This window comes from Lissotriton helveticus, chromosome 8, assembly GCF_964261635.1.
Source record: "Lissotriton helveticus chromosome 8, aLisHel1.1, whole genome shotgun sequence".
NCBI lineage: Eukaryota > Metazoa > Chordata > Amphibia > Caudata > Salamandridae > Lissotriton > Lissotriton helveticus.
In genome coordinates this window covers 1,153,989,550-1,154,012,166 of record NC_136069.1, presented here as the reverse complement: position 1 = coordinate 1,154,012,166, position 22,617 = coordinate 1,153,989,550, and the positions used below count along the sequence as shown (strand labels likewise).

General features: G+C 40.5%; 1 protein-coding gene across 1 annotated transcript in view; it reads right to left on the bottom strand.

The window, feature by feature from the left end:
- Positions 1-22,617, bottom strand: part of SLC9D1 (solute carrier family 9 member D1) — a 291,927-nt gene that overhangs the window by 175,005 nt on the left and 94,305 nt on the right. Inside the window, exon 8 of the mRNA XM_078658065.1 lies at positions 16,549-16,666. Within this exon, the coding sequence (XP_078514191.1) occupies positions 16,549-16,666 (118 nt within the window). The remainder of the gene's footprint in view (positions 1-16,548; positions 16,667-22,617) is intronic.

Below are 22,617 nucleotides of genomic sequence, written 5' to 3'. Positions count from 1 at the left end.
AGTGGACAGCGAGGTCAAGGTGTTGGGCAAGGTCTGGTTTGATCGCTTGTCTACGTGGGCTCCTGATAAGAACATCCTCTCTGAAGCCATGTATGGGTTTAGGGCAGGGCACCGTGGCTCAGACGCTGTACCTTTTTATGTTGACTGCTAAATACACCAAGGGGCGGGATAGAGGGGTCCGTTTGCCCTTCATGGTCCTAAGCTCAGCCGTTGACAGAGTCAACAGAGCTAAGCTCTGGGCGGCGCTTGGGTCTATGGGGGGACAAACTGGCCCTGTTCTCCTTCTTACATACGCTACACGATGGGCTCTTGGCTTCGATTAGATATGGGTCGGAGGAGGATTGTACAATGCCCCTGGAGTTGAAAAGAGGGGTGCGTAAGGGCTGTATCCTAGCCCCTTTCTTTTCACTCTTTACATTAAGGGGCTGGACACGGCCCTGCTAGACCCAGGTGTGGATGTCCCGACGTAGGCGGTTGTCGTCTGCCTGTTCTTCTATATGAGCGTTACGCCGTCCTCATGTCTTGAACAGCAAAGGGCCTGCAGCGACCGTTAGATCTTTTTTTAGACATCTACATGGATGGGCTTGATTTTACTACTACCTTAAATCTCACGTTATGGTGGTGGGCCCCACGAACACCAGATCCAAAAAATATGTGGTGAAGGGCCACCCCATTTAAAGGGTTAAACATTGTCCGTATTTAGGGATCCTTTTGGCTTCCAGATTCTCTTGGCAACTCCTACTGAAGAAAAATACCATGAGGTTTAAACCAGCTATAAATGGGTTTGGTCTTTTGGCAAGGCACATGAGTGGTACCAACATATGTATTTATTTATAAAGTTGAGGCGATGCTTAAAGTTTTTAAGGCCAAGTGGGGAGAGGAGGTGGCCTAAAGGCTAGGATGGTCGACCTCAACTCTGGGGAACTGGGTTCGAGTCTCAGCTGAACATCCTGTGATTCTGGGCAAATCACTTAATCTCCCCTTGCCTAATAAAAATGAATGTGTCCTCATGTAATGCAACTGGAGCTATGTAATGCGCTCTGATACCCAAGTCGGGTCAAGTTTGCGCTATATAAAACAGATCAAAATAATTAAATTAAATAAAAAAATAAGTGTGTCTCGAGGAAAGTTATGGCTGTATCTGGGGCTAAGTGTCTTGCCCTCTGCTTTAGGTCGCAGAAAATGCTTTTTTGAGATTTTTTCTTAAGGTACAAGTGAGCAGGGATCTGGGTATATAGCTGATTTGATTGCCCTGCACTCCCTGTTATTTTTGTTGTCAGTTTGGTTGAAAGAGAATTTGTCTCTTAACAGGCTTATAATTCGCGACTGTACGGCTCTGGATGGCATGCTGAACCTTCCATGGTTAGCTTACATCAGGCGAACTTTTAATTCACTGGGCCGACTTGAGTTGTTTATTGACCCAGAAAGTATCGTTGGAAAGGATATCACATGGCTTTATCAGGCATCTTATGAAAGAGCGGCTGTGGAATGAGAGGCAGTGGCTCTTAATTAACGCTCTTATGTGTCATTTTATCATCATTAAAATTGTACTTGGTAGGAAGCCCTATTTGTGGCTAGAGATGTCTAATTATCAAAAAAGGCTTCTGACATATTTTGGGTTTAACATGTTTTATCAACTTCTGCTACCTAAGGGGTCCTGGTGCAAAGTTTCAGATCGTCTGCCTAGCCACTGTAATGATCTCTCCCTCAATTACTCTCTCCATATTGTAATGATATGCCCTAGATTCAACCATCTGCTTTTTAAATGTATTCGCCCACTCCTCCTACAAATGAATTTTAATCAAGTGAGGCCGGCCCATCTCTTTCTGCAAATGTTAATATCACCTACTATTTGTTTTTATCTGTCTCGTTTTTTATCTGGGGTTATTAATGGGAGGTGATTGTTCGTATCTGTTCTCCTTTTTAAATATGTGGCTTTTTTTCCTTTTTACTTGGTCTTAATGATTTGATTCTTTCAGACTGTTTTGTAGCTCTGTTATCGCCTTTAGTTATTTTTTATTAGTAATGGAGATATGTCAGTGCTAGTGATATCTATGTCATGTATTTTATGCATTTCATATGTATACTTTTGAGATTTGTGATAACAATCGTATAAAGTTTTTTACTTTTACAGTGGTGCATACCACTGATGAGAACCCCGGAACACATTACAAAAGAATAAGTGAAAGGCTCCATTTTTTCTAGTGCTGTCAAATACCAGGCTGCCCATAGCCAAGGCCCCCTGCTTTTGATTCCATCCTCGTTCCTGTTTCTTCCTCCACCCTACACTTCCTGGATCTTTATCTCACTCATGCAGTTTATTCTTCATCCGTGCTTTCTACCTTTGTTTCTGGTTTCTTGACTCTCTCTTCCTTCGACCTACTTCCTCTCTTTTCTCTGTTTCTTTTGATGGAGCGAGTTTCAGAATAATATTTTGTTCTGGCTCGCAAAGTTGAACTTCCATAATAAATAACCGTATTAATTGATTTGTGGTGAATTATTAACCAACCTAGATTAAAATGCATTTACATGACACGAGGGATTAATACATGTGCTCTTTGTTGCATTTACAAGTGCGTGGAAAATAATAAATTAACCTTGCCTATTGTCTTTGTTAGTATTAAATGCGGCTGTTTAATTAATGGCATGTGCTTATTTGTGTGCTTATGTTATGTCTTTTCGTCTTTTATGTGGCATAAGTTTGTGGAGAATTTTGTGGCTTGTGCTTAAGCTAGGTAACATAAATTAACGAGTTAATAATTAGCAAAGGGGGTGGGTAACAGAATGGGTCTCAATTCTCTAATTAATTGATGTCTTGTGTTTGTTTAAATAATAGTTTCTGAGTGAGGCCTAAAGAGTAAACACAAAAGGTGGTGATGCCCAGTCCTGTCCAGAGGGAGCAAGAGTTCTGCATGGAAACTTTTCCACGTTGAAAAATATTTGCAAGCTCGAATGAACAATGTTTTACGTGCTCTTGGTGAGATTGACCCAAGGACAGGAAGAGGCAAAGTTTGACAAGCTAAGGAAGTTACGGCCTGTAACTTATAAAATGTTTTTTTTTGAGGAAGCTGCGTGACTTGAGAAATGAGAGACAATGGACTCTAAGAAAGCCCGTTCTAAGCTTGGAGAAAGATGATGACAGTATATGAGCTGACATCAGTCAGCCAATAAGGACACTGGATGGCAGAAAGAAATATACTTTTAGTGAGATTAGCTAGGCAGAAAAGGTATCAAAATTGCCCCCATGGGCAGGAGGGCGCTTCTCGCTTTCCGATTCCAGAAGGGCGTGTCGTGCTGATGGACTTCTGGCGCACGTAAGGATAACAGGCTTAAATGACTTTTTCCTTTTAGGTGAAGCGAGTTTTAGACAGGGAAATAGACTTAGGGAATGGAAAACTGTTATTATGCTTTAACTCATTTATGCTGATTTGCTATGAAGATGTCCGATCAATAAATCATTTTTCTTAATTGATGCTGCTTAAATTGCTAATTAATAAAGATTCTTAATAAAATGCTCATGCTTGAAAAATAAAGTTTAATAAAATTAGATTTTTGAAACGACAAGCTGGTCTTTTTTATTCATGGGCTAGTTACCAATAGCTGATCCATTTGCCTAAGTGACTTAATTAATATGATTTATGCATAAAACCATGGTAAGTTTTAGTAAACTGCAGTTGTATATAAATGTGTAAAAAGTTTGTGTATAGGTTCTGATTAATTAGGTCACATGATTCAGTCGCCCAAAAATTGTCTCGGTTGTTAATGGGCCTTGTGAGAGATTTATGATTAATGGAGAGTACTATGGTGTTGGGTAGCGTTGGTGAGAGTTTTTCTATAGGGGCGCTGGATCAGTTCCTTGGTAGCAGAGTTACGGTTGCTATGGTAACTGTCATGCTACATGGTAATTACATAGGATCAATGTTTAACATATGTTGAGTTTGTTCAGTTGTTATATGTAGTCAAAAGGTTTTTTCCAGCAGTGTGAACATTCCTAGTTGTGTGCCGGCAAGAGTAGTGTAACAGGTGAAGTTGCACTGTGCATTTGTTCTGTTTCAAAATAGTGGTATTATCATTTATCACTAGTGTTGTGGTCGTACAGCACAAGTTTAAGGATTCTAGGTGTGTAAGGTAAAATGCATAGTGAGGATTGTCTATGAAATTCTAGCTTTGAGTATAAGGACTTTGTGCCTGTTTTAAAACTCACTGTGAAAAGAGTAGTAGATTTTATCTATGCTTGAGTGAAGGGTAAGGAAGCGTTGTCTATCTTACTGGCGAATGAGGTTTTCTTTGGTTGGTTAAAGTCCTGCCAAGATTCATGTATACATGGTTAGGGATCTTTTCCGTTTGAATGTGCGTAAATGATTTAGTAATATTCGATCGAGTCAAACTTTGAATTGTCACTTTATGTGCATTCAGAGGGAAAACAAGTTCATTATTACCTGTTAGAAGGGTAGAGTAAGGCTACTTACTTTATCAATGAATTTAAATATTCTGTGAGAATAGCGTCGTCTATTCCACGTAAAAGAATATCTGAGTGACTGAAAAAGCTATCACTTTATTTTAGCGAAACAGCCAAGTGGTTTGTTTTTCTGGAGTTACTAATTGATTTTCATTGAAAAGGTTTGTTAAAATAGTGCTGTGAAAACATTTTGTGAAGGAGGGGTGAGCTCAAGGAGTGGGAGACGAGAAGCTGCAGCGGCAGTATACGTCACAGGGTCCGCGCTGTGATTGGCTAGCATACGTCACAGTAAGCGCACTGATTGGTTCACGTGACTAAGACGAGCTGACAGCTGATTGGTTCATCCTGAAAGCAGTAATTTTATTGGTTGAGCAAGGTGGTGACGTAGCTTAACCTGATTGGCTTGTTAGTGTGTTTCGTGCACGGATTGATTGGTTTTGTGGAACAACCAGGAAACATTTACGATCTATTCTAAAGTAAGCGGAATCGTTTTAAAACATGGATTATTATTATATTAAAGAGAAAAAGAAGCTTTCTTGGTTTCAGAAATTGAAAAATAAATTGAAACCTCACAAGAAAATTGAAACGCGAGGTGGAAGATTACTTCATAAGTACAAGACACCCGCAGCCTATATGCAAGGTGAATATGGTTATCATACTTGCCTTTGGATTGAGAATTGGATGGAATATACCAAGAATGATGGTGTTTTAGCATGGCCGGAAGATGGATCGTTTAACATTAAAGTTATGAAAAACATATGAGACAAAATGAGGACTCTTGATCCAAGGCCTAGACCTACACAATTTGAGGCTTTAGCTGAATGGGAGGATGAGATGTTTGAATTGGAACGAGAGAATAAAGGCATAACAAGAGGTACCAGATTAGACATAAATAGGGAAACTCATGAAGATAGAATGTGACGATGGAGACGTGGCGCATGTGATGGTTTGTATCCAGCAAGAACTGGTGAAATAATTAGTCAGAATAAAGCCCAAAAGAAAAATAATAATGCTGAACAAAGTGAATTAGAAGATGCAGTTTTAGAAGAGATTTATAGTACAAAACCGAAAAAGCCTCCTCCTTATCAACCAGCTTGTACATGGTCTTCCCCGATGGTTCCTTCAGGAACTTCTCCTAGTGCTCCTCCTAGAGAAATCGTTGATGAGGTATCACCCAGATTAAATCCAAATAATGCAAAAACTCCTGAAAGAGTAGAAACAAGATCTAATTCCAGTATGTCTGCTGAAAATAGAAATTATGCTGAAACCCCAGTTCACAGAAATGATACCTCAAGAAATGTAATGAGAACAGAAAGATGTGAGGAAATTCCAAATACTTCAGAATATTTCCGATCAAAAGATGAATTAATACAGCAGTTAACTAAAAGCATGGAAGCAGTAACGGTACCAGTAACGATTGGACCTGTTCAACCAGTATTTGATCAAAGAGAAATTAGACACTCAGCTTTAACTATTCCATTAAATGCAGAAATTCAGAAAGTGGCTGAAAACTTTTATTCAGATTTATCAGAAATTCACCGAGAGAAAACAATGATGCCTGACTTAACTTTTAATCAAAGCTTCCCAAATAAAACTCCATCTGGTGCAGAATCTGATTCTGGTACTCCGGAAAAGAGCATAAATAAAATAAATTTAACACAATCCCCACAGAGCTCAGAATTTAAATTACTTGATGATGCAAAACTGAAAGCAGATTTGGAGGAATTAATTATTGGTACAATTGGACCTGACAATTTAAAGCAATATCAGGATGATGAATTATTGTTTATTTGCAAAAGCATACAATGGAAAACGAAAACAAAGTATGATCAATTAGAAGAATTAGCTGCTGAATTGGAAATTGATTTGAGTAGACAGAAAAATTTGGGAAAAAGTTACAGAGTGGATTTCTCTGAAAAAGACAGAGAGCATGAATACTGGAAGAATTATTCACATAAAAGAATTAATTGTGTTCCTAAAAAGATTAGGTGAATTAAGTAAGTGGAGAGTGAAATGGACAAAGAAAAGAGAGGAAGAAAGGAGAGAAAGAGGAGAGATAGCTGGTCAGTTTCCAATGAGAGAAATTGCTGGTGGTGGCTATGTGCATGTTCCTTGGTCAAGACAGGACATTTGACTGTTTACAAATGATTTTCCTCGGCTGAGAGAAAAACCTGTGGAATGGTATCGACAGGTAGATAGATTTGTTAAGGTCTGAAAAGTTCTGTGGATTGATCTTGATGGTTTCTTTGACATTGTTGTCCCGTCAGATCTTTGGACAGAATGTAAAATTTCTATGGATTGGCCCAAAGAAGAACCTCTCCGAGATAGAGTAACAGGTGCTCCTTCAGCAGATGTTATGAATCTGTATGATAAGGTAATTTTCTGGTTGAAAAATAAGATTCCCCCAAAAGAAGTTGATTGGGTTAAAATTGATAGAACAAATCAAGAGCCTAAAGAATCAGTACATTCATTCTATGAAAGATTACTGCTAGTATTTAAACAATACAGTGGTTATGAAAAATTGAGTGAGAAGGACATGAGCCATTTAATTTACAGGTTTGTTTATGGCTTAAGACCTGAAATTGGTGAAATGATTAGATCTGGAATAGTTGGTTGGCAATCACTTTCGGTTGATATTTTGAGAAAAGCAAAATATTGCAGTGATGAAATAGACGCAAAACAAAAGAAGCTGAAGGAAAAGGCAATGTGGGCACAGGTAAAGGTAGCTGAACAGCAAATAGCAACCCTAAAAAACAAAAATGTTCAACAGAATCAAGGTAAATTTAAGGGTAATTTTAATAAGCAAAAATGGATGGAAAATATTGAAGAATTAAAGCAGAAACTCCCATGTTTTAATTGCGGCGAAATTGGACACTGGAAGTGCGAATGTAAAAATCCGCCCAGAAATTTTAAAAATGCATTATTAAATCCGCAGATGCAGAATGAGATAAATCTGCAGCAACAGCTACAGCGACAGGTAGTGAATCAGCAGAGTCAGATTCCACAACCGCCACTTCCAAATTGTGTAAATGTGCAGAGGTACAATACAGAAACGGGATTCTGCGGAGGTGAACAGGTAAACAGATCACCACGAGTGAATGTGTCAAATGTTTCACAACAGTATTTGTTGAATGAAAATGCAGGGAGTGATTCTGATGATTACTTATGACGGTGCCTGAGAGAGGAGGAAGAGTGTGTACTTGGAGCCACTCTTGAGGTAGATCAGTCTGGTCCATTTGTAAATGGGAAGGTGAATGATGTAGAAATCATTTTTCTTGTGGACACTGGTGCTACCCGTTCTACTGTTAGATCAGTGGAAATAGAAAACCTACCTCTCTCGGGTGATAAGATTCAAGTAGTTGGAGTAGCTAATCAGCAAATTAAAACAGATTTAACAGAACCAGTAAAAGTTGAAATTGGCAAATGTAAAGATAAACACAGATTTGTAGTCTGTAACAGTAGTCCTGTAAACTTGTTAGGAAGGGACATATTGTGCAAGATGAATTGCAAAATATATTGCTCACCGGATGGTATAGAGCTTCAAACTCAAGAAGAAGATAGGCTTTATCAATTAACAATGTTAATGGTTGAAGCAGAGGAAAGTAAATTATTTCCTGCATTTGATAAACACAATCTTCCTGAAGAATTAAAAGAGACAGTCAATGCTAAAATTTGGGATTTAACTGGAAGTGAGATGGGTTTGATGAAAAATGTAGACCCAGTTAAAATTACAGTAAGACAAGGAGTAGATTTTCCAAACATTCATCAGTATAAAATGAAGGCAGAAACTATTGAAGGTGTTATACCTGTAATTGACAAATTCATTAAACAAGGTGTTCTAAAAGAAATTGAGAGTAGCCCATGTAATTCACCGATTATGGATATCAAAAAGCCAAACAGAACTTTCAGGATTGTTCAAGACCTGAGAAAGGTTAATCAGATAGTTGTTCCTTGTTGCCCAGTTGTTCCAAACCCAGCGGTAATTCTTTATCAGATTCAGCATGATGCAGAATGGTATACAGTCATAGACCTTTGCAATGCATTCTGTACTGTTCCATTGCATCCAGAAAGCCAGCAAATTTTTGCGTTCAGGTTCCAGGACGGTATCTTAGCATGGTGTCGTATCCCACAGGGGTATACAGAGAGTCCATCTATTTTTAATCAGTTGCTAAAGAAATCCTTGAAGAATCTAGACTTACCTGGAAAATTGACATTAGTGCAATACATAGATGACCTCCTTGTGGCTGCAAAAACAAGAGATAACTGTGTGACAGATACCATTACTCTTTTAAATCATTTGGCAGATGAAGGACAAAGTGTCTCCGGCAAAATTACAGTTTTGCAAACAAGAAGTAAAATACCTTGGTCACAGAATTGCGAAAGGAATCAGGCAAGTGACAACAGAGAGAATTAAAATGATTCAGGGAATGCAGCCTCCAAAAACACAGAGACAGGTCAGAATGTCTCTTGGAATGGTTGGTTATTGTCGTCAATGGATTAGTGGATTTTCAGTCATTGCAAAACCACTGCAGAGACTGACAAAATCAGACATAAAAGACCTGATTATCTTAACAGAAACTGAGCTAGAAGCTTTTGAACAGCTAAAAAGAGGTCTGTGTGAAGCACCTGCTTTAGGTATGCCAGATTATGAAAAGGAGTTTGAGCTGTATTGCAGTGAAAGAGAAGGATGTGCATTGTCAGTACTAATTCAAAGACATGAAAAACTGAGAAAGCCAATAGCTTATTTCTCAGCAGTTCTTGATCCTGTTGCAAAAGCATTACCAGGCTGCTTAAAAGCAGTAGCTGCAACAAGTGTAAGCCTTGAACAGAGGGAGGGAATAATAATGGGATACCCTGTAAAAGTATATGTACCCCATTCAGTTGAAATTCTCCTTACCAGAAGCAAAACTCAGCGTTTGACAAGTATCAGGTTAACTAAATATGAGAAAATTATTCTGGGATCAGATAATGTCTCGATTGCGAGGTGTGTGAATTTAAATCCTTCCACATTATTGCCTGATGGTACTGTAACAGAAATCAGAAATGAGAATGACATTGATCATGAGTGCTTGGATGTTTTAGAATACTGTACTAAACCCAGACAAGACATTAAAGATGTCCCGTTAGCTGAATCAGATTTTGTTTATTTTGTTGATGGTTCATGCTTGAGAACAGATGAAGGTGTTTTGAGAGCAGCATATTCTGTCTGCACAGTTGCAGATGTAGTTGAAGCCTCTTGTCTCGAAGGAATTCGTTCAGCTCAAGTAGCAGAATTGATTGCTTTGATTCGTGCATGTGAAAGAGGTCAAAACTTAAAAGTTACCATAGTGACTGATAGTCAGTATGGATATGGTGTAGGCCATGACTATGGCCAGCTCTGGTCTCAAAGAGGTTATTTAACTTCTGCAGGAAATCCAATAAGAAACGCTGATTTGATTAAAAGGTTAATTGATGGGATTCAGCTACCAGAGAAAATTGCTGTCGTGAAATGTACAGCACATAAAAAGGGAGAGGATTATATCACAAAGGGAAATGCTTATGCAGACGAGATAGCATGGTTCTGTGCGAAAAATAATATGTCAATCAATCGGGAGAAAAACAATGAACATGTTTTGAACTCACTTATGCTAACATCTGTAGTTGAGACATGGCAAGGAGTAAAAGATTTACAAGATGAGGCAGATGGTTAAAAGCAGGTTGCAGACAGCGGGAGGAAGATGAAATTTGGGTTTACAAAGATGACAGACCAGTTATGCCAGATAGCATGATTGCTGACATGGCTAGGATGTATCATGGTCAAGGACACATTGGAAGAGACTCTATGATTAGATTGTTTAGGCAAACATGGTACAATCCAAAGTTCAGACTAATTGCAGAATCTTTTTGTCAGAGATGCTTGATCTGCCGGCAGATCAACCCAAACAGAAAAACAGTTGTGAGCAGGGGAACCATAGGACGGGAGGGTGGTCCTTTTACCAGATTGCAAATGGATTTCATTGACATGCCACGCCACAATGGATTAAGATACGTCCTAGTGATTATCTGTCTGTTTTCGAGATGGGTAGAAGCGTTCCCAACACGTCACAATGACTCAGTTACTGTGGCTTAATTGCTTTTAAGAGAAATCATACCAAGGTACGGTTTTCCAGTGACGGTCGAGACTGATCGTGGAACACATTTTGAAAACAGATTGTTACAAATGGTTTGTGAAGCACTGAATATTAAGCAAAAGTTGCATTGTGCATACAGACCAGAAGCATCAGGAGTTGTTGAGCAAGTGAATGGCACAATCAAAAATAGACTAGCTAAAATGTGTCTAGCTACAGGAATGAAGTGGACAGATGCACTACCACTTGTTTTGATGTCACTGAGAAGTACTCCAGATAAAAAGACAGGTTTAAGCCCTCATGAGATTCTCATGGGCAGAGTCATGAGACAAGCTTTTGTACCAGTTGGCAAAATAATGAGCATTAAAAACCTCTCTGACGTCGTGACTTCTGTGTTCTATCAGGTGGTAACTGAAGTGTTAACAAGAGAAAAGGAGCAAGCTCATGATCTGTTACCAGGTGACTGGGTGAGGACAAAAGTTAATCGGAGAAGAAACTGCCTAGTACCCAGATGGCAAAAGGCAAGACAGGTGATACTTGTTACAACTAATGCTGTAAAGTGCAAGGGATTGAAGAGGTGGATTCATGCAAGTCACACCATTCGTGTACCTCCACCTGAAAATCCTGACGAAGGTGACACCACAGCTGATTCAGATTCTGAAGAAGAACCTGAAAAAGATCCAGATACAGAAAATCGACAGGAAAGTCGACATCTGGAAGATTCAAATGCGAATGAGGCATTGAATGAAGAAATTGTGATACAAGTCTCTGAAGATGATGAAGATGTTCTAGAAAAAGAAGCAGAAAGAGTCTGATCAAGTAGAGAATCAAGATCAAGAAAGTATTGGAAAGCAGATTGGAAGCTCTAAAAGCAGGAACGAAAATTCTGAAACTGGGACGTTGGAAGTGATTGAAGAAGAAGAAGAAGATGAAATTCCGAGTACCAGCTATAAGGATGATGTTCCTAACAGAGTGAAACTGCCGAGTAAAGAAGAACCAACATTTAAATTTGAAATCTCAGATACTGAATCAGATGAAAGTGATGAAGATTCCGAAATAAGAAATTTTAGAAAAAGAGCTTGGAGAGCAGAGCGCAATCAATCTGAACCAAAGAAGAAAATATTGAGAAAAGGAGATAATTGGCCAGCTCCAATTGAAAAAGAAGGTCTAAAGTTCAAATTAGTAAACAGATCAAAAGAGCAGGTGAATGAAATCTCAAGTCAGAAAGGAGATTCTGATAAGAAAATTCAAACAGGAAGGAAAATAGAAGTGATTAGCAGTAGAGCAAAGAGAGTAGTGAAACCTAATCAGAAGTACAAGTCCCCTGAGTGGACATACATAATCATCCCACCTGTGGTGGAGGTGAATAGTAGTAGTCAGGAAGATTTGGATGATACCAGTGACATTGATTGATTTTGTTTTTGTTCTTGGCATAAGGCTGAATAAAATGTGTTAGGTGACACAAGGTCGAAGAAATTGTGTTAGCTGAAAAAAAAAACATTGATGTAAGACGTAAGGTCGAAGAAAAGCTGTTAGAAAGTAGGGTTTTAAAAAAAAAAAAAGTAAAAACAGGGGTGTGTGTATATTTAGAAATTTTTGATTTTTGTTTTTTTTGTAAGGCTCTTGTTCTGAGTAAAAGATGCCTTATGTTAACAATAATTCAAGGTGTTCCATCTTAAGGAGATGTTGCAAAATGCCTTCTATTTGTGTGATTTTAATAGTTTTGGTCTGGTTAATTTTAGCTGTCATTTTTCCTTTTGGCATTGACAAAGAAGAGTACAAGACTAACATGACAAGTAAAGCTGTGGCAAAACGAGATAACAATGGAGTTGTAGATAAGTCTAACAGAGTTATTGAGCACAAACCAGAGATCCACCAAGATAGATCTGTTGGTGATTTTTCTAGTAATACTTTTTCAAGACTCTTATCTGAATATGTTAAAGTAATGGATGTTAAGGATTGCTACATTTGTGTAAAATTACCTGCTTCTGTTTCTGAGGGGGTCACATATAATATACTTCCCCTTACTTATGTAATAACCTGTAGTGTTATAGCTAGTCTGTTTTATCAAACAGGTCGTTTGGAGTACTATTATTCAAATTACGACGAAATTTTTGCTAACTTAAAGGTTGACAAGAGCTTGAATAAACATAAACATGCTAAACAGATGAGGGAATTTTTCATTGTAACTAATGAACTCACTTATGAGTATGCTTTTAGAAACAATTTGACTTGTAAATTGAGAGCGAATGAAAAATCTTTCTTAAACCTTGTTGAAGAGAGAAGGGCGATTTATAAAAGAAATGAAATGCTGAAACAAACCAAGTCTAAATTTTGGCAAATTGAGGATGAAAAGCTAAATGGTAGAAATGAAAATGTTGCTATTCACATAGATAAACCTGTTAGTGGTAAGCTTTGTATTCGAAGAGACAACACTTTATTTGACAATTATTTTGTGGGTGCCAGTCAATGCGAAGACACTTATCAGATCTTGGGTGGATGGGGATTTAAAGGTGGTAAAGATCCAATTTTTCCTGGAATTTATTTTGTGTGTGGAGATAAAGCCTATTATAATCTCCCAGATCACTGGTATGCCACATGCTATATCGGTTTAGTTTTTCCAAAGATTTTTCATGTAGATAGAAATACAAAAGGTTCATTTGAAATTAGCAATCATCTGAGTAGATTCAAAAGGGAAAGTTTTTCAGAAATTTGGGGAGATATTTTTGGTGCAGTAATACCTTTCGTGGGTATAACCCTGAATGCAGTGAAAATCAGAAAAATGTCTACAATTGTTGACAGACTGTCTACTGATACTGCTAGTGGATTCCAATTAGTTGACACTGAACTTATTGCCATGAGATCTATGGTTATGCAGAACCGTCTTGCTTTAGATATTCTGTTAGCAAAAGAGGGAGGAGTTTGTGGAATCTTACATGTCCAGCATTGCTGTACATACATTCCAGATAAGAGTCAGAATATTGAAATGTATATAAAAAACATTACAGAGTTACATTCAGAAATTGTACCCTTAGAAGATGAAGATTTTTCAGAACGCCTGAGCAAAAGATTTGCAGCAATCAAAACCTGGTTCCAAGAGATTGGTAGTTCAATTTTAGGCAAAATACTGTGTCCTTTATTAGCTATAGTTTTTGTGATATTTCTGCTAAAAATTAGTTGCATGTTACACAAGAGAAAGAAGTATCTTAGGGAAAAGGAGAGGGTTTACAAGCTCAGAAAAGAACAGGAGAAGGAGATTGAATTAGAAGAGTTTTGTAGGTTACAATATGAGAGTTACAAACAAACAGCAGAATCGAAAGTTTAGAAATACTAATACTGAGATTATCAAAAACATGTTCAAGGGTTAAAATTTTGCTACATTTTTGGGTGTAGTTTGGTGATTTTGAAATCACCAGATGAGGGAGTTGATGGAGCGAGTTACAGAATAAAATTTTGTTCTGGCTCGCAAAGTTCAACTTCCATAATAAATAACCGTATTAATTGATTTGTGGTGAATTATTAACGAACCTAGATTAAAATGCATTTACATGACACGAGGGATTAATACATGTGCTCTTTGTTGCATTTACAAGTGCGTGGAAAATAATAAGTTAACCTTGCCTATTGTCTTTGTTAGTATTAAATGCGGCTGTTTAATTAATGGCATGTGCTTATTTGTGTGCTTATGTTATGTCTTTTCGTCTTTTATGTGGCATAAGTTTGTGGAGAATTTTGTGGCTTGTGCTTAAGCTAGGTAACATAAATTAACGGGTTAATAATTAGCAAAGGGGGTGGGTAACAGAATGGGTCTCAATTATCTAATTAATTGATGTCTTGTGTTTGTTTAAATAATAGTTTCTGAGTGAGGCCTAAAGAGTAAACCGAAAAGGTGGTGATGCCCAGTCCTGTCCAGAGAGAGCAAGAGTTCTGCATGGAAACTTTTTCACGTTGAAAAATATTTGCAAGCTCGAATGAACAATGTTTTATGTGCTCTTGGTGAGATTGACCCAATGACAGGAAGAGGCAAAGTTTGACAAGCTAAGGAAGTTACGGCCTGTAACTTATAAAATGTTTCTTTTTGAGGAAGCTGCGTGACTTGAGAAATGAGAGACAATGGACTCTAAGAAAGCCCGTTCTAGGCTTGGAGAAAGATGATGACAGCATATGAGCTGACATCAGTCAGCCAATAAGGACACTGGATGGCAGAAAGAAATATACTTTTAGTGAGATTAGCTAGGCAGAAAAGGTATAAAAATTGCCCCCATGTGCAGGAGGGCGCTTCTCGCTTTCCGATTTCAGAAGGGCGTGTCGTGCTGATGGACTGCTAGCGCACGTAAGGATAACAGGCTTAAATGACTTTATCCTTTTAGGTGAAGCGAGTTTTAGACAGGGAAATAGACTTAGGGAATGGAAAACTGTTATTATGCTTTAACTAATTTATGCTGATTTGCTTTGAATATGCCAGATCAATAAATCATTTTTCTTAATTGATGCTGCTTAAATTGCTAATAAAGATTCTTAATAAAATGCTCATTCTTGAAAAACAAAGTTTAATAAAATTTGATTTTTGAAACGACAAGCTGGTCTTGTTTATTCATGGTCTAGTTACCAATAGCTGATCCATTTGCCTAAGTGACTTAATTAATATGATTTATGCATAAAACCATGGTAAGTTATAGTAAACTGCAGTTGTATATAAATGTGTAAAAAGTTTGTGTATAGGTTCTGATTAATTAGGTCACATGATTCAGTCACCCAAAAATTGTCTCAGTTGTTAATGGGCCTTGTGAGAGATTTATGATTAATGGTGAGTATTATGGTGTTGGGTAGCGTTGGTGAGACAGTTTTTCTATAGGGGCGCTGGATCACTTTCTTGCCCCAAGACAGGGGTCTGATGATGTAAAATGCATGTAGGCTCCTACATTTAAGAGTGCTGGACCTCATTACCTGCAGCCACCTGCGCAAATTAAGACTTGATTGTTTCACAGTGAAGTCTTGCAAAGGTTTAGAGACATTAAACTCAGGAGTGAACATGCAGGGGACCTAAAAAAGCTTTTCCAGGATTTGTTGGGCTAAAGAAAGGAAAATAAGTCCTTTTCATAAGCCTCGGCCTTTTCAGGCCTGCCTGCAGTTTTTGTAGAGCCTGGAACAAAAACTTGATAGCTAGAGCACTGGATGGGTCTTCTATTATTGTCAGGTGCCGGAAGCACCGGATTCACAATATACAACAAAACATGTGCTCTAGGGAAAGATAAAAATCAGCAGCTTTAGTCGCGGATGTAGAGTGGTATCGTCATGTAAAGTGCTTCTTTTTTTCAACAACAATTGAAAGCTGCCTCGTTAATTATATAGTCAGACATGTTTGATTTAAATGGAAAAAAACCTACACACATTTTCTTATTGGCACTCGAGGCCCTATGACTGGTTCATAATATTCCCTTCCTGCGAACCTGCACATTTTGTAATGCCGCCATATTATGGTGGTTTCGCACACCGTTTGAGGAATCAGACATCCCAAAAAGCACTCAAGGCTGGAGACTGTCCACTAAACACTATTTCAGGACACAAGCAGAGGCGTAAACACTATCTTTTATCCACTCATGTGCCTTTCCATCAATTCTATGTTAAGGCGGTTAGTGAAACACCACAGAGAGATTCAGTGTATTTTCAAAGCCTGAAATGGAGAGTTACAGACAATTAAGTGAAAATACGTTGCTGTTATTCTTTTTCATCATAATAATAATTAAACAGGATGTGAACAAACTTTTTATTCCACTTAATATTCACTAGGTTTACTATGTTTACTTCCCATTATGAGCTCTAGAACTCAGACAGTTCAAGATACCCCTGAAGCCACAGGTACACGTGGTTGTTCAGTAACTTTTATCTAATCTTTTCGTTGTCATTTTTCTTTGCAGCTAATACACTTGAGAACATATCTATGCCCACACCTTTAACTGCAGAGCCTGCTGTGGTCTTTACCTGGAGTAGGAGCTGCCTCCTGCTTGATTGAGTGTCGGCATGACTGCAATAAACAAACTCAGCTGAACATCCTGCATGACCAGCATTCCCATCAACACGCTGCTGTAATCAATATCGCCTGTTAAGAGACAAAAAACAAAGCTGATAGACAAGAGCATAATGAGACCAGGTTTACTTTCACATCATAAGGGCTGCGGGAGGACCGTGGTGGAAATGCAGGCAAAAAAAATAAATGTCTTGCAGAGGAGAGTCCCTAAGCCCTCAGACTCTATTCCAAGCTTCTCGTCTTATTTCAAAGGACTTTATTAATTTAACCATACACAACACATAAAATGCCTATACTTGGTATTGTGACAACCAAAAACAAGGTGGGGAAAAAAAAACTGGGTCTCAGTCCAGCACTTGACATTTCAATATTTCAATAACATTTTTATTTCGGCCTTACAAAACACCCCCCACATTCAGTAAATAACAGTAAACTTGGGGTGGGCGGAATTTGCGTAATCGCATTACGCAGATCTCAGCGAAACGGTAAAAAATACCTGCGAACACGCGGAATTGCCTGTCCGCAATGCTTTTTTACTGTTCGCAATTGCTGTTTGAGTGCTCGGGGGGAAATATCTCACAAACACGCATTTGAGAACGCGAACAAGCAAAAAGTTTTGCAAAGTTGCGGAAAGCAGAATTTTGGGCAATTTTGCGTTGTCCGCGGAACGCAAAATTACCCAAATTCCGCGAGCGGAACGGAATTTGCTGCCCAGGCCTACAGTAAACACCTTTGCTTTCAAATAACGTCTACAAGCAACTAACAGTGTAGCCCCTTCAGTCAGTGAAGTGTGGGGTCACCCCTCTTCAGCCACTACTGGTTTGGAGTGGCTATTACTTTATGTACCAGCCCGCTTGGAGCATAGGGCAGTTATACATTTTGCATCGATGATTAGTCAACAATAACTGTCCGTCATTAGTAAAAGTAACTTGCATCTACAATGGCCAGGGAGTCTATGGAATGACACAGCGTCCATCTCAGATGAGGACATTTAACGGTTCATGTTTTTAAAGGAAAGTCAATATTAGATCAACATGCACATTCCCAAAGCTGCTGCCATAGTAGCCAGCATGTGGACAAGGTGCTAGCAGCGGTGTCCTCACTGGATGTTCATTAAGTAAATCAGTGCAATCACCACAACAAAAAGACTACATAAGCAGTGGAAGATCACTGCGAAAAACACCAACTCTTTCTGTGAGGGTGACTTTTGTTCCAATTTTTTTTTTCCTGAGATGTAAATCCTTTTGAACTGCACCACGCTATCAAACAACAGCACTAAATAGAACGCCGCTAAATGTAAAATGAAAAATTCTTGTTAATTTTCTTACACCTCTCTTCTTAACTCGTGTCTCCTAAGGCAGTATGACAATTGCGTAAGCTGTAATTTACCATTTACTGTACTGTATAAAATCTCTTTCTAAGGTTTAAAGCTGTTGGGGTTTAACCTTTCATACAAGGGACTACAACATGGAGGAGTATTCCTCAGTACCGCTGACCGAATACTTCACTTATAGACCCCAGAGGAAAGTTCGGATTGTCAACCATTGCTGTTATGCAGGATGGCACCCGCTACCAACGACGCAATATGACCCAGAACTACAACAATGGTCAGGCATACCATGGTCCACCTCAATTGCCTCGCCCATGGCACTACCCTTTCAATCCTCAAGGTCCACCTCAGTTCTATTCAATGACTAACCCCCCTTTTTTAGGCAGAGGCTGGGGCAGAGGAAGAGGGCGCAGAAGAGGGGGACAGAAGGGTGCCAGTGGCAGGACCAACAACCTCCCATGGTAGAGACACGGAGCGCCACCAGAAGGAAGAGAGCTTAGTGGTCAACCTCTCCGAGAGAACTCTCTCCCCGACTGAGACCATGGTCTTAGAAAAAGGCTTAAGCTTCGTCCCCACCCCCTCTCCTGACGAATTCAAGGAAACTTGTGAACTCAAACAATTCTTCAGGAAGGTGCGCCTCAAGGCTTTTTTCCATGATAGACCTGACATTGAATCAGATGATACAGGTCTGCGCAACCCTTCGACGTTTACCCCCACAACAACATGGTTCCCCCAGAGATACTAGCCTTTGAGGGGGCTGTAATGAAGGACCTGAAAAACAAACCTGCTTCCTCTACTTACCACAACTTGAGTAAAATTGAGAGAGAGGCTATCCAGTCGCTCGCCAATGGCCCCACAATTACCATAAAACAGGCAGACAAAGGGGGCGCCATTGTGATACAATCTACAAAGGACTATGAATGCGAGTGTGAGCGCCAACTTTCCAACACCGCACACTATGCTCCTCTTACTACTGACCCCACACCGAGACTCGCGTCCCAGATCATGTCTCGGGTCACGGAAGGCGAATCGAACGGGTGGATAAGCAAAAATGAGGCTTCCTTCCTGGTATCTGATAACCCTAGGATACCATACTTCTACACCTTACCGAAAATCCACAAGGGCACCTCACCAGTCCCCGGTAGGCCCATCGTATCGGGGATTGGGTTGTTACTCGAACCCTTGTCCAAATTCGTTGACAAGGTCCTACAACCCCTAGTGAAAAAAATACCTTCCTTTCTCCAAGACACTAGAGACGTCCTACGCCTGATCAACAACATCAATGGGAGGGACGGGGTGGACCTCCTCATCACCCTTGATGTTAAGGCATTGTATACGAACATCCCTCAACAAGCTACCCTAGAGGCAGTAGAAGTGGCCCTACGAAAAGAGGATTGGTCCTCTCCTACTCCCATTCCCTTTATCATGGACTGCGCATCTCTGGCCCTCACTGAAAATTTAATTTCTTCGAATACAAGGCCCAGATTAACCACCAAGTACAGGGAACCTCGATGGGGAGTACATTTGCCCCTAGTGTGGCCTGTATTTACATGGCCACCTTCGAGGAGACCTGCATTTGGGGTGATGACAACCCCTACAAAGATAACCTCTCCCTGTGGCGCAGGTATATCGATGATATCCTGATACTGTGGAAGGGCGATCTCAACACCTGTCAAGCATTTTGTGAGTGGATCAACACACTTAATCCCTTTATCAAATTTACGAGTAACATTTCAGACTCTAACATCCCCTTCCTCGACTTACGGATTTGGTTATCTGAATATGGTCTTACTACCAATCTCCATAGGAAGGAGACGGACAGGAACAGTCTCCTACTGTATGACAGCCATCACCCTAAATCCCTCAGGGATAACCTTCCGTTTGGACAGTTCCTCCGTATCCGGAGAAATTGCTCCACCTTGGAGGATTACAAAAAAGAAGCCAAACACCTCCAAAACAAACTTCAGGAGAGAGGGTACCCACAGAGGCAAGTCCAAAATTCTTACAAAAGGGCTATGAACAACCCACGAGAGACGCTCCTCTAAACCAAAACCAAGGAACAATCCGAAACCATTACTTGTGTGACCTCCTTCAGCAAATTTTCTACACACATAAAAAAGACCATTAACAAGCACTGGGGCACTGTTAACTCCTGTGACATATCCATTCCCCGTCCTAGGTTCGCCTTCAAGGGCACCACCAACCTTAAAGATCAGCTCATACACACGAGACCCAGGGTCAGAGAATTAGGCACACAAAGAACCCTGTGGGACCTCTCTCCCATGATCACACACCAGGCACTCTTTAGAATTGAACAGAGCTGGGTCCACCGACTGGCCACAGACAGTACTGGTCTCAACGATTCCATACCGTGGGGCTGCTTGTCCATGACTTAACTCAGACACCCCACTACCCTCCTGGGTGGGTGCAATCTTGTATTTCTGTATCTTTGCTTCACTATAATGCCTCGTGGTTTGGACCTGCATCCCCCTTTGAGGCCCTACCTTCCTTGATTGTCATCTACACGGGGCTCCTAGCCCTTAGAACCGCCTACTTCACAGTCCACTACACTTCTAGTGTAGCCCTATAGGGGTTCTCTGAGGTCCTTGCCTCTCTCTTTTTGACATCTCTTTTTGAATTTTTTTTACGGTTTTTGGCATTAAGGACAATGTCTACCTTCCTTGCCGGAGTCCATCCTGGCTGTATATACTCTGCCTTTGTTGCAATTGACAACTCCAGGCTACCCATTATACACATTGCCCTTGGGTTTCCCTGAATACATTACAAAATGGCCGACTCTTTTGCGTACCCTCCCTGGACCGTTTCTGAAAGCCGTTTCTGAAAGCTACCGCGCATGTGCGATTTTCCCAGACGGTACCCCTGTCATGTGACGGGGGCTGTGAGACTTGCTCTGGGAGCGTTCATAAGATGGAAGCCGCCATTGAGACAATGCTCTGGTCTCTCCTCCCCCCGACGTGCGGGTAGGTTCTCCAGGCAAGTCCGGACTGCGGACAGGTAAGCTTCTGACAGACTCCGCTATTCGGAGGCCCTGGTTGGACAATTGCACAGTCCGCCTTTATCATGCTGAGGTTGGTTTATCTCGTGGGTTTGCATACATTCTCGGCGTTGGTGCAATCAGGACACCTTGACGGCCATGGGTGCGTCGTCAGCCTTTACGTGTTCTGTGTGGCCGCGCTGCTGCCTCACTCTGCCCATCCACCTCGGGCGGACGGTGGCACCGCTGTCCGCGAGTTCACGTGGGGCGCTTCGGCTCATCTTTCCGGTCTTCGCGTGGGAGACTGAACTGCGCCCCCCCTCCGGGGATGCGTGACTTCATGCTCGCTGATTCCCCACCCCGGGTTGACTTAGTGCCTTCTGGTAAGCCCACGGCAAGTCATCGGCAACTGACTTTTAACCATTAACCCACTCCTGTCTCTCTCCTCCTCCCCACTTAGGTACCTTTACCTTTAGGTATCAACCACATCAGGAGACGACCGTTGAAGCCATTCTCATGACTAAGTAGGGTGAGATTTGCAGTTTATTTATATGTCTTTTTTTACAGTTGTAGCCTCTGGTGAACCCTGATTCAGTCACTATACCTGGCCCGTATTTACTCCCACTTTGGATTAATTGCATTGCCTTGACCAGAGTTAATTACGAGGCATTTGCACTACCGATAACAGTAATTACACAATTTTCTCACCCCCTCCCCTTTTTGCTATGAATGAGGAAGTAACCTTTGGTGGTGACCTAGATATATTACAGTACGCACTGTGGACATTAAGCTGTACCTTTTTTCGCCCTCTCTTAGGTCCCACTTAGAGACCGCAGGACCATCTGGCCTGCCTCGATTTAACCAAGTGGAAGGTAGTAATCCCTCCCTTCCCTTGCTGTGTAGCACGCACCCCTTGCATTTTTAGGTCCTGACGAATTGCTCTTCTGAGCATGAAACATGTTGACCTTCAGGTAGATTAAGACACTGCTGGATCATAGCACTAGCGTGTCACATTCTGCTCCCTTTTTTAATAAATTTGTGAACCACACCATTAAAATTTCCCGTGGATTTACTAACTTTTTTCAACATTCCCACCTTCACACACACGTCTACACTTTCCCTAAAACCCTCATACCCACATGCACCAACTGGCAGGAACAAAAGATCTCTGGTAAAGAGCCCCTTTATGGGAGCCCGTCAAACATTACAGTGCCAGTTTGACGAGGAGCAAAACCCAAATGATGAAGCATGACACCTAGCTTGCTGGGTGTGTGAGGGTTTTAGTTCCGGAAGGGGAATTCCCCCCCCCTCCTTTGTGCCCCCCACTCCTTGTTGGGCCTGGTTACGTCCTCTTTCTTCCCCTTTCCCACTCCCCAGGGAACAGCGTAAATCCTTTGTTGTTATAGTTCCAGGGCCACTAAGCTGGACCCCATTAAATATCGCCCTTCTGAAACCCCTTGATTGTTTATTATTGTTATGCAGGATGGAAATGTTGACATCAATTGTTCACGGGGTAGATGTCATTCAGTGGCTTGAGAATATTTGGTTCAAAATGTTTAAATGTCCCCAAAACCTCTGCAATGTCTATGGGATAGCCAAAGCAAGTTTCCTAATAGGACAGTAGTGTTCTTGTTTTAAAACATACCAAAGCTTAAGTCTATATCACTCAGCCATTCTACAGCCATTTCAGTTGGGATG